This window comes from Tamandua tetradactyla, chromosome 24 (genome assembly GCF_023851605.1).
Source record: "Tamandua tetradactyla isolate mTamTet1 chromosome 24, mTamTet1.pri, whole genome shotgun sequence".
Lineage (NCBI taxonomy): Eukaryota > Metazoa > Chordata > Mammalia > Pilosa > Myrmecophagidae > Tamandua > Tamandua tetradactyla.
In genome coordinates, this window is record NC_135350.1 from 44,309,402 (window position 1) to 44,326,445 (window position 17,044).

A 17,044-nucleotide genomic window follows, 5' to 3' on the forward strand; every position below is an offset into this window, starting at 1 on the left:
TTTGCTGGAGGTCACACAGTGTCCAGTGTTCTAAAAAATTCCATTCAAATCCTGACCCACAGGCTTGCATGTTTTCTCCCTTACCACTCACTAACTCAGCTAATGTTACATCTCTTTTGAAAAGATCTAATTAATTCCCCTCATCTCCAGTAAGAAGTTTGAATTTAAACAGAGAAAGAAAAGTTGCTTGCCCTGTTGAGTTTACTTTCTCTCAGCTCAAGAAGGAAGAGTTTGGAGTATATATTGACTGCTTTTTAAATACTTTTTCATATGGAAATTTCAAATCATATGAAAAGGTAGAGAAAAGTATGTGAACTCCATGGTATCTGTCACCCAGCTTCACCAATTATCAACTAATAGCCAAGCTTGTTTAATCTACCCATTCTTCATCCCAATTTTCAAAATTACTCGAAGCAGATCTCAGATGTATCATTTTATCCATAAATATTTCTATGTGTATCTCCTTTTTAAAAAAACATAACACAATACCATTTTCATACCTTAAAATATTAATAGTAATTTCTTAGTATCATCAAATATTCAGTCAGGGTTTCATATTTTTCTAATTGTCTCAAGTATTTTTTAATAATTGGCTTTTCAAAGCAAAATACACAGTCCATAGTTTGCATTTTGTTGCTGTGTCTCTTGAGTCTATTAATCTTTAAGTTCCTCTCCCTCTCTCCTTGTTTTCCCCCTTACAATTTATTAATTAAAAAGAAAAACATGTAATTTGCCCTACAGACTTTCCCACATTCTGGATTTTGCTAAATGTACTCCTGTGGTGCCATTTAGCATGTCCCTCTGTCCCCTGTATTTCCTTTACCTGGCAGTTTCACTTAGAGACTGATTCAGGATTTATTTTTATGTTTTTGCAGATATTCTTTATAGATAATATTGTGTGCCTGTATCAAGAGACATATAATGTATGGGTGTCTCTCTCTTTTTACATTAAGGGCTATTGGTAATCATTGCCTAGATCCATTTTCTTAGGGGGATTATTGGGTTTTAAAAGAAATTGTTTTTGTCTCTTAAACAGACAAAAGTTTTATTTTAAAAATTTGTCTCCATGTGTGGGGGTGTATGACTCTAAATGTTCTACTTTGAGTTTTGTTTTGAGTTATTGGATGAAAGATAACCAAGAATATTTAAACTGTCTCTCTGAGTAGTAGAAAACATTTTTGAAATATATCTCGTAGAAGGTGTGGTCTCTGAATTCTTGAAACATAGGTCCCCAGTGATAAAAGTAGCAAACAAGCTATTGCCTTCAGATTCATGGTGGTACCATGGACCAAAAAGAGAAATGCTATTCAACTATCTCTAGGATAATGGTCACACTCTTCATAGGATAATTATTTGCTTGCCACTGTTTTTGTTAAATAAGAAAAATAAGATCCAGTCTTTGCCCCCTCCAACTAGGATTATTGGCTGTCTCTTTTGTTCAAAAAACTTGTGGGCACCAGTGTGTTAATGGCGAGTGTAAAAGGTCCAGATAAAAGCAAACTTCGAGTTTACCTTCACTGCACAAACATCAACCAGTAAGTATTATATTCATCCTTTACCAATCAACAAGCATTAATTGGTAAGCACACAACTTCCTACTCTATTTTCTGTTGTCACATAATCAATGGTGAGTCCGAGGTGTATCAGTGTTTTTTCTCATATTCATGATGGTATAGTGTCAAATTCTAACTACAACCAATAGTTTAAATATAGGCATTTGCAGTCCATCAAAGATTTAGATAATGGTTTTAATTTAATGGAATTAAAGGCATTTAAATGGAAAGTATGCCCTGAATTAATTTAATGGAAAGTATGCCCTGAATTAGTAAGAAATAGACATTAATACTAATCTAAGACAATGTAACTTTTTATATGAATGATTAATTAATCGAATGATTATGAATGAATGTCAATATTAGTGGTAAGTCTTATGAATGAATAATCAAATGAATATACTTATCCCCTTGCCTCATACTTGGTAACTTAAATAATAAAGAAGAAATAGAAGAACAATAAGTTCAACCTTATTTTCAAGTTCAATCACAATTTCTCTACTTGTGAGGCCATGGAGATTCTTGTAAGCCCACTGGGTTACAGTGCTCTGGCCTCAAATAGCAAAAAATATACCTCAATCTCAAAGGTTTCCCTCTTCTTCTCAGTTTCAATCTGTCCCTCCTGATAGGATGATTTGAAGATGCTCATTCTGGCCCAAAAGCCATCTTTTATTTCCCATGTTTGGTAAGTGGAAACTCTATGGATAATGAGGTCCACATTGGGAAATACAGTAAAGAATGCTTCAGGTGGATAATTTATGAAAAGTAATAATAGGTTTAATTTTCTTAGTCATTTCAATCTTTTTATAAGGCTAGAAAAAGCCCCTGCTCATATGGCTTATAATCTGAATTCACATGAATTTACAAAATTCACTTTTATTTGGCCTTCCTGCATTTGAAAATGTATTGGCTAACTGGCTCACTAGCCATCAGCCTGGCAAAGCAGCAAAGATTGCAGAGTGCTCTACCCTGAAAATGGTACTGTGAAGGGCAATATTTTTAATTGTATTTTCAAAATAGGACCACTGATGTGGTCTAATATTATCATAAAAGGAAAAATGCTAAGAATAGATATTAGTAATCCATGATCATATTTGTAGTTGAGTTTTTAATTGCCTAAATTAGATATTTTTATTGAATTAATCTATTTTCTTTCAGTCCAAAGTATAAAGGAGGAGATTTAACTCTTTACGCCTTAAACCTGCATAATGTCACCAAGCGCTTGCACTTACCGTATCATTTAGTTGACAAACAAGTGGACAAATATCTTGTCAAACCTTCAGGACCTGGTGGATTATTTTCCCAGTGAGTAATTTTCCTTGTTCATTTCTAATTTTCACCAAATTTGTTGGTATTTATCAGAATAGGAAGCCGGAAAAAAGTCAACTATTACAAGTTTGAACAATTCTTACTGTTCAGGAAGTTTATATATTTCAGGTATAACTCACGTTGAGAATCCAGAACAGAAAGATATAAAAACAAACTTGCAGTATCTTAGGAAATAGTTTGCATGTCAAAACTTGATATAACGAGTCTACTCAATGCTTTTAGATTATTTGTTCCAAAGAAAGATATAATTTTTGGTAACATAGCTCCTAAAGCAAAGCATACCCGTATATAGTTGCTGTTAAGAATGTAGGAGTTGGTGTAAAATACCATACAACATGAGTTGAGTGTGATTCTCTTACAGCATTAAGGTAATTTTTATTTTATTTTATTGCTTAGAGTAAAAAAAAAAAAAAGGCCAAATATGTGCCTTCTAAATGGATTATTTGAAATTGGTTCTAATACATTTTAGTTTTAGAAACCAATCATTGAATATATCTTATAAAAACCCATATTCAGGGCAATGCAAGGGTGGCTCAGTGCAGAGTTCTCACCTGCCATGCCAGAGACTCGGGTTTGATTCCCGGTGCCTGCCCATGCCAAAAAAAAAAAAACATATTCACAGCCTCTAGAACATCAGCTAGTTCCATCCTACCTCATATTAGTGACAGACCCTTCCAACATGAAAACATAGAATGTCCATAGCCCAAACACCCCGAAAGATTGGGATGGAAAGATCAAAGGTGATGGTGGAGTTACACAGTGAAGATAGGATTTAGCAAATGAATATGAATGCTGAATCATTAAACTGATAAATCTTTTAGTCTCTAGTATTTTAGAGCAGCTAGAAGTAAAAACCCACAATTATGGAAATGTAACCCATGTCAAACTCTGATTATGTTCTACAGTTAATTGCTATGCTGTGCCTTGAAATTTATTGCTATTTCATATATATGTTATTTTTCACAAAAAAAGGAGGGAAAAAAGTCAGTTGTGATGATAAAAAATATTTAAACCTTCTAGCCTCCTATATTATAGAGCAGCTAGAAGGAAAAATCTGAGAGGATCATATGGTATGACAAACTCTGGGATCTGTCCTGTAACTACTTGTGAAGAATGCTTTGAAAACTATTGCTTTTTTATTTCTTTGCTTTGTGTATATATACATACAATAAAAAAGCTAAAAAAAAAAAAAAAAACAAATAAACCATATTCAACAGAGTCCCAGAGAATAATTTTGAATGTTGAAGTGCTAAAAGAAAAGCTTTTCATACAATTTAGGATCTCATTCACAGCTTTACTGAGTGATTCATGAATTGGCCAGCATCCCATTCAGAAAGTAGAAGGGAGGACTGAAAGAAGTTTATATATGTGAACATGGAAGCAAGTGAAGAAATGTTCTGACTGGCTGTCATTAAGTAAGGTGGGGAGTCCTTACAAAACGGAGAGCAGGTTTATGTTGATTACTATGATATGCTTGTCCATTCTGATAAGTTGTCTCTACTGTACCAAAATTAGCTTTATCAGCAGGTATTGATTATCAGGGACCCTGTAGGGTATCTTCTGCTTTTTTGGAAAACCCCTGCAAGTCAATTGTATTTCTCATCTATAAAAGCCTTCTGGGAAAGGGATAGTCTCCCAGCAATGCCCAGTGCTAGTGGCTATTTTCTTTTACTTAACAATGTCTCCCCTTTTGGTCATTTTTCTAATGATCTCATTGGAAACTTGACTGAAACACTCTTGTCAGGCAGTTGAGTAGGCTCAGACAATCACTTTGTTCCATTTTTCCTTTGAGTGGATTACAGGTATGGCCCCTCTCTACAAGTCAGGGTGTCTATTATTCTTAAATTTTTTTTTAGTCTCAGTCCACTAGAGACAGTCTCACTTCTATTTCATTTTTCTTTTGATTAACTATCTTAAGGGCAGCCATCTGTCTTTAGGGTGACAAGGAATTTGAACAGAATCATGGAAAACAGTTTGTACAACAAGAAATAAAAACATACAGACTGATAATCACAATTAAAAGCATAGATCTAAAATATACTAGCTTATCTCTATGTTCCATTAAACCAAGATTCTAGGTCAGGAAATGTCTGTCCATTGAAATATTTGAGCCTAACTAATGTCATGAATCACCTTAACTTGGTTCTTTAAAAAATTCAGAGTATTTATCACTGTGCCAGACTTATTAACATAAATGCAAAATTGTTCAAGGGGAGTCAAGGTATCTAGAACCTGTCTGTTTTACAGGAACACTGGTGCTGAGCTGTCAGCTTCAACCTAGAGGTCCCGAAGAGCATTTCGTATGGTATTAAGGTTTCATAACCTTAATATATTTGTAACTGCTCACTCTAGATCATACAATCCTAGGGAAAGTATGCATACTTTCCCTAGGATTGTATGATCTAGATGTTGTGCATGAAAGATGAGTACTCTGTATTACAGTATGTCAAAGATTGGAGATATTAGCTGCCTTTTGTTGGTTTGAGGCTGGTCGTATAAAAGATACTAAGTTAGCTTTCTGGCTGGCATTTAAGGAAACCATATATGCGCTATCACAGGATCCAGACCAATTTACAGGTAGGTAAAAAAAATCATGCAGTTAACTGCAGTTTACAGAGGGGATGCAAAATAGCTTGGTGAAAAGGAGCAGAATCTGATAACCCACAGAAGTGTACTATAGTTTTCTATTGAAACTCAAAATTTCTCAGCAGTCACCCTAGTTTTGCTCAAAGATACCCAAAAAGATGATTCTTAATCCTAAAATAAGGCTGATTTCATTAGAGTTGGCCTGATATTTTACATAGGTGCAGGAAAAATGATGTTTTACCATATAAGCCCTTTTGACTTTGCTTTGCTGGTAATTTTCATAAGGAACTTCTGATGGGACTTTTAAAAGCCTCTCAAGGCTAAGATGCCAAGCCAAGAACTTAACAGATTTCACCTGCAATACATATAGAACTGGTTGAATTCCTCTTTCTCAAGGTCCCCAAAGTATCACATGGTTCCTGTGCTTGCCAGTGCTTTACAGGCACTTTACTCACTAGCCTGTAAAGTTGGCATCCCTGGGACCAGATGCCAGACCAGTTTTTCCAAGAGGATTTTGTAAGCTCTGATTTCATAAAGTCAACATTTGTTCCTTAACAGGCTCTGGTCATGTCCACTTAAGTGAGCATTATGCTGAAACATGACATTCCAGTCAAAGCGTTGGTTATATAACCAATGTCTCCAATTATGTCCCATTAATTAGGAGGATAGATCCTGACCGAACCTATGCAAATAATGATTTTGCCATAAAAATAAGAATATTCAACAAGAGTTTCCAAATTCTGAAGAGTCTAGGCAGGGAGAAAAAGATGAATATTTTATGAATTTTAGCTAAAGGGGAAAGAGTAAGAGAGTACTTAGAAAATAAAACATTAAAACATCAGCAATAATTCAAACAAAAACTGTAATCATTCTTTGCCAGTTCATTCAGTCCTAGGTAATTAGTCCCTGTCCCATTCCATGTTGTGGGATGGAGTTCTCATGAACCCATCAGCTTCTTCACTAAAATTCTGGAGTCTTTACTCATTGCAGTGGTATGGTGTCAAAGTTGTCATTAAAAGCCTGTACCACAGAGTAGCTGGCACAGTCCTTTCAATGAATTTCTGAAACAGTTCTCTTTTTGTTGAAGATGAAGCACCTGGCCTGTTACTGATTGCAGTTTTCAGGGAAGCATCAGAATAAAAATTGTCTACAGAGAACAAAAGACTTAAAGTGGCCAAAGTTAACTTATTACTGTTTTTCGAAAGTGAAAGTTCTGATGAAACTTCATCACAAAAAAAAATGCAACTGAGAAGGGATTTAGATATTTCAGTGACATGTAAAATTTTTTAAAAGAATAACTGAAATTATGACCAATAACTCTATACTATTATCTAATATCAAGCAAATCAGTACTAGGACATCTCATGGACAGTGAGGATATAGACAGATCTCTGAAATGTTTATATTGATAAAATTATACCCATAAAAATTTAATCAAAAGATTATAAAATCCTTTTTAATTTGACAATAATTCTCATGCAACTCATAGCATATCAAAATACCCTAATTTAATAAATAAAAGTGAAAGAACAAGTTCTTTGTGATTTTCCAGGGACCCTCTGGAAAATTCCAAAGACAGTTTGAGAACCATAAGACGTCATTTGGGGCTAGATTTTGGGAAGGCAAATGTCAAAAAGTTGCCAGATTTGAACATTGTATAAAACAGTTCATGAGTGACTGTAAATAAAAGGTTTTAAAAGTAAACATGAGGGTGGGCCATGGTGGCTCAGCAGGCAGAATTCTCACCTGCCATGCCGGAGACCCAGGTTTGGTTCTCGGTGCCTGCCCATGCAAACCCATGCAAAAAAAAAAAAAGGTAAATATGAGTTAACATGACTATAAAAAAAAAATTTAGTTCTTACCAAAGTGAGAACCTGTTCTCTTAAGCAGTAATAATAATAAGATCAATATAAAGGAGATTCTTTTCTTAAAATAGCAGAATATTTGCTACTTTTTTTTGTTTACTTTAAGACTCTTCCTAAGAGCAGACTAAACAGAGAGAAAACCACATTCTACTTTTACATGGCTACTTTTACATTATCAGAGATCAAGGCAGCTGGATTATAGTTCAGAAATTTCAGGTATCACTCTCTGTCTATTCTAATTTACCAGAAAGTAAAAAGAAATATCTATATAGTGATTCAGTAATCATAGTCATTTATTAAATCCTAACTTCTTGGTTACATTAACACTGAATGTGATTCCTTTTTTTTTTATCTTATGCTTTATTTTACAATAACCGCAATAATATGAGCCTTAATAGAAAAAAAAAAACGTTTCCCCAAGTTAATTTTCACACATTGTCTTTGTAGACATTTTAAATAGGCTGCATGCCTTATAAAATGGATATATCATGGTTTAGTTTCCTATTTTCTAACTGTTTGTACCTCTTTTTTCTGTTCCAAATAATGAATCTTTTAAGTAACAGATACTTTTATCTGTTTGGATTCTGGCCATTTGAAATGGGTATTTTTAGCATATCTTTGCCTGATGCAGCGAGGAATAAACCTTTTCGGAAGTAATTGAATGAGAGTAGCAGAGATGGAAATGTGTAGTAGATGTTTTTAGCCCAACCACCCATCTAAGGCCATCATGTTCTATTTGATACCTTGTCTGTATTAGCTCACAGTGAGGCTAAAGTGAGCCTCACTTAGTTCTACTTTCAGAGCAGAGGGTACAAACTACACATCATGCCAGTAGTGGGTTTGATTTTGAGGGAGGTTTCCCCTTTTTTGGTGGGAGATGGGAGGAAGCATGCGCTCTGTTAATTTTTATTTAAATTAGTTGCCAGCACTTAAAAATGAACAATTATTAAAATATCTTTGTATTTCTAGCTTTTCTTTAAAAATGTGCTCTGAAAACTCTGAATTCACTTTCTCAATTACCTGGAGTTGAATTTGAATCATTCACATTAGACAGGGTGCATGCTTACTAGTTCTCAATAGCTCAGTCTTGTTATCTTATATCTAGATGCTGTACTTGCATGTGCAACTTCTGGGACCCTTGTGAGTATTTGAATTTGCTACCCCTGATCTGAAGCAGTGCTAAATACCTCATTTTCTCCAGGACAATTCTCAAGTATTTGAAGGACATTTGGATTGTCTTCTCTCCTGACTAAAACTGCTCAAGTTCTTCAATGATATTCTCTTTGCCCAAGTTATATGGCCCTGCATTCTGGGGTTATACAGTTCATAGTTTATAATTGGGAAATTGATGAACCCATGGATAATGTTTCATTCCTTTAAATTCATACTCTGTTTGATGAGTATATACTATTTATAATTTTCTTTCTTTAAAATAGTGCAAAGAGAATCCCAAATAAGTTTGATGAGTGCATGGGCTGTATACTTGCTTACACTAAAGAGTTCTGAGGGTTAAACAGAAGTAACCTTAAAAAATTCTTTTTTAGTATTCGCAAAGTCCCCATGGGGAAATGGTAAGAAAGGGGGGGAATTCAACTTCCCCAAGTGAAGAATTCTTGATATTCTCACAAGCAGTGGGGACAACCAGAGCAATAAGCTGGGCCCCAATCTTGGGGTTTATTCATATGAAACTTAACCCCACAAAGGATAGACTAAGCCTGCTTAAAATTGGCCTAAGAATCACTCCCAAGAGAACCTCTTCTGTTGCTCAGATGTGGCCTCTCTCTCTCAGCCAGCACGACAAGCAAACTCACTGCCCTCCCCGCTTCTAGATGGGACATGACTCCCAGGGGTGTAAAACCTTTCTGGCAACATGGGACAGAAATCCTAGAATGAGCTGGGACTCAGCATCAGAGGATTGAGAAAACCTTCTCAACCAAAAAGAGGAAGAGTGAAATGAGACAAAATAAAGTGTCAATAGCTGAGAGATTCTAAACAGAGTCGAGAGGTTATCCCGGAGGTTATTCTTACGCATTAAATAGATATCACCTTTTTAGTTAAGGTGTAATGGAGAGGCTGGAGGGAACTGCCTGAAAATGTAGAGCTATGTTCCAGTAGCCATGTTTCTTGAAGATGATTCTAAGATGATATAGCTTTCGCAGTGTGACTGTATGATTGTGAAAACCTTGTGTCTGATGCTCCTTTTATCTACCCTATCTACAGACGTGTAAAATATATGAATTAAAAATAAATAACTAATAGGGGAAACATGTTAAAGTAAATTTAGTAGATTGAAATGCTAGTAATCAATGAAAGAGAGGGGTAAGGGGTATGGTATGTATAAATTTTTTTCTGTTTTCTTTTTATTTCTTTTACTGACAATTCAGTAAAAGATCATTTCTAAGAAATGATCATGATGATGAAAAAAAGTGTCATCTGAAACTTAATCATGACATCATTCTTTGTCATCATGTTAATGGCATCAAGATATGAAACATGATACTGTCTTAGTTTCCTGGGGCTGCAGTAACAAAATATCGTAAACTAGGTTGCTTTAACAACAGAAATTTATTGTCTCACAGTTTTGGAGGCTGAAAGTCCAAATTCAAGGTTTCAGCAGGGCCTTGCTTTCTTTGAAGTCTGTGGGGAAGAATCCTTCTTTGCCTCTTCCATCTTCTGGTGATTGCCTGCAATTCTTGGCATTCTTTGGCTTGCAGAATTACCACTGCAATCTCTGCCTCCTCTGTTTTCACATGACCCTCCTAGTGTCCATCTTTATGTCCTAATTTCCCTCATCTTTATAAGGACACCAGTCATATTGGATTAGGACCCCCTCTAATCCAGTTTGGCCTGATCTTTACTAATCACATCTTCAATGATCCCATTTCCAAATAAGGTCTTATTAAAGGTACTAGGGGCTAGGACTTCAACATATCTTTTTGGGGGGATACAATTCAACCCATAAAACTACCATCTACCCACCCTCATCACTCAGCCTGATGCAGAAATAATCAGCATACTTTAAGCTGGCGTTCAACATATTTATAGCATCCGTTAGCTTAATGTATAGCTGATTAAATGATATAATCTGATGGTATTAATATCTTGCTATGTTTTATCATCTTACCCACAGCAATTTTAACTCACAATGATGAAGTTTACCTTTAAACTCTGCAACACAATGCTTCTTCAAAATATTTCTGAAACTTTAGTGTGTACCCTTAGAAATGACACTCAATTTCACACAGAACAGACTCTTACTAGTGTCATTTAGAGAAGTTTACAAGACCGATTCTTGTTTCTGGTTTCCTGAAGATGATCATTGCATTTCCTCCCCCACCCAGTTAAAAACTGATGTGATATAAGTGCTAAAAAACACAACAGTGCATAAGACAGAATTCAGCTGCATTGCAGGCACAATCACAGGTATGTTGTTGCTATGCCATAAGTTATACCAAGAGCCAAACATGCAAGCAAGGATAAATGGAAACCATTTTTTCAGCTGACTGATACTTAGTGAGGACAGAGGATGAGACAACTTTAAAAATGAAAACTTTATAATAGTGCTGTGTAGGAAATAACCAAGTCTAGAAGACGATTGAGTAAATAAATTCACTTACACAATAAATTCACAGTCATTAAAGGAATGTCAAGGATGAATGTTTAGTGATGTAGGAAAATGTCTGGATGTGTCGAGGGGGAAGAAAATCACATTTTACAAGACTTTGAACAGTATATTCATTTTCATTTACATAAAAATAATAATGATAGATGATACCTTTTAGTGCTAACTATATGCAAGACACTATTAGTAAGTGTTCTACCTATCTTAAATATTTGACATATATGACATGCATTTCAGTCCATTAGCTCTATTAAATTTTCATCAATAAAAGTGCTCAGATTTTTTTAATAATATAAAAAGCATTTGACAAAAAGTCAATAAAAATATAAGCATTGGTTAAGATTATGGAAGTAAATTATCACAGAACAATAAGCAAACTATTGCTTTTCTACATAAACTCTTATTTATATTGGTTGGTTGCCATGATCATGTATTAATTTGATTTAAACAATAATGGGTATGCATAATAAATAATATTTGCGCTTTAAAAATTTATTTTCATTTTTTGACTCAAGTTTGATTTTGAATTTCTGCAGTGGAATGCAAAGGGAACATAGTATTTTTTTTTAAATCTGTGGTTTAGCCATATAAAATTGTTTTTGATTCCTACAGCAACAAAAATTTCAACCAAAATATCGTAGTATAAGAAAGTGAATGCATACATCCTGGGAGGTTAGAGCTTTTATGGGAATAGTTACAAATGAGAACTTTCATTGACATCATGTTTTGTGTTAAATTGTGAACCTTACATTTCATGACATGTATACCCTTGGTTTGCTTTATACAAAAACATTTTCAATTATCCACCATCAAGTAAAATTGCTACAGCTCTGGAAGTTATGCCGTGCTTATCCTTTTCATAGCTCCCTCAGATTGCCTCATACAGATTATGTATGCCATTTTCTGTAAAGGCCAGAGAGAAAATATTTCAGACTTTAAATGTCTGTAGGCTTGTCACAACTACTCAACTCCACCATTATAGCTTAAGGATCATCTAGGTTGAATATCTAACTGATGTAATGTTGAAAGACAAGATGTTATGTAATATAAGCTGTGACATGGAAAAAAACTTTTGGGGGATTCCCAAACTATCTCATGACCCTTGTAGGGTAAGTGGAACATACCCAAGTTGGCTAACTCAGGTGTATCTTTCTCCTTTGCAGATCTGTTCAACTCAATGGCCAAACTCTGAAGATGGTGGATGATCAAACTCTTCCAGCTTTGACAGAAAAACCTCTCCGCCCTGGAAGTTCGCTGGGCTTGCCAGCCTTTTCATATGGTTTTTTCGTGATAAGAAATGCCAAAGTTGCTGCGTGTATTTGAAAGTGAAAGGTGTACACTACCCTGAGATTGAATTTGTCAAATGTATTGATAAGAGTGAAGCAAAACTCTAGCTATAGAAAGCCAAGCACACACATTGCAAATCAAGATGCTAGGACACACTCTAGATTTGGTACAGTATTTTGATCTCTCTAAGTAGACTGCTCCTAACAATAATAGCTTATAATCCCTTGTGCCAAGCACTATGCTTAGTAATTGGCATGCACTATTTTTATTTAAGGTTATTAATAATATGTATGAAGACTCCCAATCACAGAACATCAGTATCAATTACTTGAGTTATGGCCAGGAGGCAAGTAAATGAAGGAAATATTAGTTTTAAGAAAGTGCTCAGTTGTTTTTATTTTTAAAAACAGTTATTAGAAGGTGGTTGCATTCTTTCCTTCATACATATCTCTGTGGTCTCTACTGGAAAATTTTTATTGCCACAGCCTTCAAACTGGTTATATTAAGAGAGGCTATCTCTTCATACTTTAACAGAAACTGAAATTATCAGCTGCTGCTCCTCTCCCCTCTGTTCTGTTTGTCTTTGTCAGCATTAATATTCGAGTGCTCAGATATCTACTTAGATGCCTACTATTCCTGAAAATTCAGAGGGAAGAGATTATATAAACTCCAAATGAAATTTTTAAATGACTAAATTATATAGATTTACCAAGAGCTGAAAATTTAGAAAATATTCAATACCAAGAAACTATAACCATCTGTTAAGGTTCACTTTCAATCTATCATTAGATCTTGTTTTAGTTGGAAAGTTGTGAGCTGTAAGAAAATTTATAACTCCCCATAAGAAGAGATTCAAGTAGGTGGGCTGCAGAAGCTCAGTCTGTCACCAAGAACCCATTTTTCTATCTCTCTGCTCTGTCATCTTTAGTGCTCACTTCATTCCCAAGCTGGTAACATAATGGCTGTTAACTCTTCCAAGATGTAGCGGCAGCCAAAGAAGATGGGCAATTTTTTGTGTGTTTTGAAGAACCCTTTCCCAGAGGTTTTCCCAGCAAACCTCTCTCATATCTTATTGGTCAGGAATGGGTCTCATGGCCAAATTCACCCAACCGTTGGGATGGCCAATGAGATTGCTATAATTGTCTTAGAGTAATCCCTTGGAGTGGAGTGGGTGTTGCTGAGTCTAGGGCACTGACCACTACTTGTGACAAAATGTATTATTTTTCCCTGTATCATAATTTCTAGATGTATGATCCTCTCTTAATTGTGAATATTGTCTCAATTAAATTTAAGTACATCAACTAGCTAAAGTTGGAACTTAAAGCTTGGATGTACCCTCAAATTTTATATATAAGTAGTTTTTATATTTTCATATTTGAAATAAAGTAATTTTTATAACCTTAATATTGCATAATTATTCTTTCAATAAAACAAGCCTAGAATTTTATTTCAATAAAATAAGCCTAGAATTCCTACATTCCTCCAGAGATCAGTGAGAAGTTTGAGCATACCTGCACATTTTTTTTTTAACTTTTTGTTACTGTACTCTTTGTGCTGTTCCTTCTGTTCTCAACCCTGGACTTTCCTAGTTCTTCTCTCTATGTGGCAAACTTCCATATTTATTAAGATCCAGCTTAAATAGCAGTTTTATTATCTCCCTCCATCATGTAACTAAGTTTAAACATTTTTCTTAACTCCTATAGCACTTTGTACATTGACTATGGCATTTATGATGCATTTTTAATTATTTATTTTTTGATATATATATATATATATATATATATATATTCACATACCATGTAATCATCCAAAGTATACAATCAATGGTTCACAATACTTAGGATGCATTTTTAACAACATACATAAATTTTTCTCACTTGACTCTAAGCTTATAAGAAACAGATGCTATATCTTAAATTATCTTTGTAATTCTGGGGCTTAGCAAAGAAACCACTCAGATGTTTCCTTATGACATAATTGAACATTCAAATTTAAAATAGTTTAGGTATTTTGATTTTGAAAAAACAGAAAAATGTAATGATGTTTCGAACCTGAAAAAGTATTGTCTGTTACCTTTTCAAAATCTTTTAAGAATATCATTAGTAAATTTTTACTAATGGGGGAAGGGGTGGTGTGTGGCTGTATGAAGAACTGGAGGTTGTTATGTGAAGAAAAGAATATGCTCTGTTACATAATAATGAAGATTAAATGCATTAATACTAAGATTTTCTTAAACTTGCTTAGAGTAAACTCTTGTCTGTCACATCAGTAAGACTTTTTTAGCCCAAACCCTTCCTTTGGTGCTTAATCAATGAAATGCATTTATTTTCTGCAACTCACCATATCATATAGGCTAAAAATTGTCTTTTAGTTTGGACCTTGTGCTTCACTTCATCTACATGATAATCTGAATTTCCCAGTCTTGTTGTAACAAATTATGTGTTCGGGCCTTATCAGTTTTGTAATTGTGCAATTACACAAAAGAAAAAATATTTCTTTTTTTTAAAATTCTGATGTGTCTCATCAACCTATTGAATCACCTCACTGTTGATAAGACTTTTAATTATCCTTCCAACCAGAATTTTAATTACCAACAAAGTTAGCATAAATACCCATCAGGTTTTTAATTGCATCTTATTGCATTAGATAAATATGCAAAATTGGATATCTATATGCAATAAAAATCAAAATAAAACTAAAATTAAGCAGTCATGGAATGAGTAACTAGTTTTCAACTATAGATGTCTTCAGTGATCATTTAAAAAATATTATCAATGATGCATAGACTAGCTCATAGGCTACATGCTTTGGAACAACATAGTATGTAGGTTCCCATATTTACTCCACCACTAAGTCAGAATTAAATTTTTTTCAAAGAGAAGGTACTTCTGACTTTTTCCTTTCCAATTTTACACTGCTCTTGATTTTACATACTTATAAATTAGAAAGCCCAGAAGCAATTTAGAGACTTAAATACTTGACAGTATTTTTTAAAAACCTTCTCTTTTATTGTTGTTCTAGTTTGCTAGCTGCTGGAATGGCTTTTAAAAAGGGAAATTTAATAAGTTGCAAGTTTACATGTCTAAGGCCAAGAAAATATCTCAATTAAAACAAATCTATAGAAATGTCCAATCAAAGGTATCCAGGTAAAGATACCTTGGTTCAAGAGATGAAGTTTAGGGTTTCTCTCTCAAGTGAGAAGGCACATGGTGAACACAGTCAGAGTTTCTCTCTCATCTGGAAAGGCACATGGCGAACACTGTGTCATCTGCTAGCTTCTTCTCCTGGCTTCCTGTTTTATGAAGCTACCAGGGAGGCATGTTCCTTCTTCATCTCCAAAGGTCACTGGCTGGTGGACTCTGCCTCTCGTGGCTATGCTGTTCTGCTCTGCACTCTCTGCATCTCCTTCTTTCTCCAAAATGCTTCTTCTTTTATAGGGCTCCAGAAACTAATCAAGACCCACCCAAATGGGTAGAGACACACCTCTACCTAATCCAGTTTAACAACCACTCTTAGATTAAATCAAATCTCCAGGGAGATAATCTAATTACAGTTACAAACATACAATACTGAATAGGGATTAGAAGAAACAGCTGCCGTTACCAAATGGGGTTAGGATTAAAACATGGCTTCTCTAGGGTACATACATCATTTCAAACCAGCACAATTGTTATTAAATGCTCTTAGTTTTTATGACACCTTTGATCTATAGAATTTGTTCTTTATTTATTTTCACGTACTTGATGAAAGTCCACCAGTTTTTTACTTGGTTTTTAGGTATTGTTAAATATAACTTACATATTTATTCAAATTCCCATAGACCCTTCAAAACACAATAACAAATCTCATTTGTGTGATTGTGCAACACTCCAATAAGGCAAACGTACAAGTTTAACAGAATTTTCCTGAATACATTTTAAAAAATTTTGTAACCTACTAAATCAAATACAAATTTAGTAGATCAGGTTCTCTAAATATTTAAATACTGTAACAAACATTGATATGAAAACCTAAATAAATAGAACTTGCACAGAAAATATCTTTTCTGTACCCCAAAGTTACAAATTTACTCCCTTAACCAAAGTTAACAGAACTACCAATTCAGATCCACTACATGAGCTAAGGTAAGAGATTCTGGTTTTTACTAGAGAGTCTGAAAACAGACTCTTCCGGTTAGGTGTCAGTGTTGGGGTTCTCCCAAAGCAAAGTCTAAGACAAGGGCCTGGAGTCAGGGTGTTACCTTGGGAGGTGATCCCAGGAAGCAGGAGTGTGCCAATTTGACTCTGTTATGTACCCCAGAAAAGCCATGTCCTTTAATCTTCATTCAATATTGCTGGGTGGGAGCTTTTTGATTATCCATGGAGTAGATATCCATGGGTGGTAACTTTGATTAGGTAGTTTCCATGAAGATGTGTCTCCACTCCACCCAAGGTAGGCTTGCTTACTGGAGCCCTTTAAGAAGGAACCATTTTAGAAAAAGCATGAGAGCCATCAGAGCCCATGTAGCCAGAGACCTTTGGAGATGAAGAAGGAGAATGCCCCCAAGGGAAGCTTTATGAAACAAGAAGCCTAGAGAGGAGGCTAGCAGATGTTGCCTTGTTCTCCATTTATCTTTCCAGTTGAGAGAGAGAGACCCTGAACATCATTGGCCTTCTTGAACCAAGGTATTTTTCCCTGGTTGCATTAGATTGGACATTTTCACAGCCTTGCCTCAATTTGGACATTTTCATGGCCTAGAACTGCAAACTTGCAACTTAATAAATTCTCCTTTTAAAAAGCTGTTCCATTTCTGTTATATCGCA

The 17,044-nt window shown here is 34.8% G+C and overlaps 1 protein-coding gene across 2 annotated transcripts in view; it reads left to right on the top strand.

The window, feature by feature from the left end:
* Positions 1-13,646, top strand: part of HPSE (heparanase) — a 35,346-nt gene extending 21,700 nt beyond the window's left edge. For both annotated transcript variants that reach the window (XM_077142971.1, XM_077142972.1), the window contains exons 10-12: positions 1,417-1,535; positions 2,712-2,858; positions 12,119-13,646. In XM_077142971.1, the coding sequence (XP_076999086.1) occupies positions 1,417-1,535; positions 2,712-2,858; positions 12,119-12,278 (426 nt within the window). In that variant the 3' untranslated portion in view covers positions 12,279-13,646. The remainder of the gene's footprint in view (positions 1-1,416; positions 1,536-2,711; positions 2,859-12,118) is intronic.
* The last annotated feature ends 3,398 nt before the right edge of the window (positions 13,647-17,044 follow it).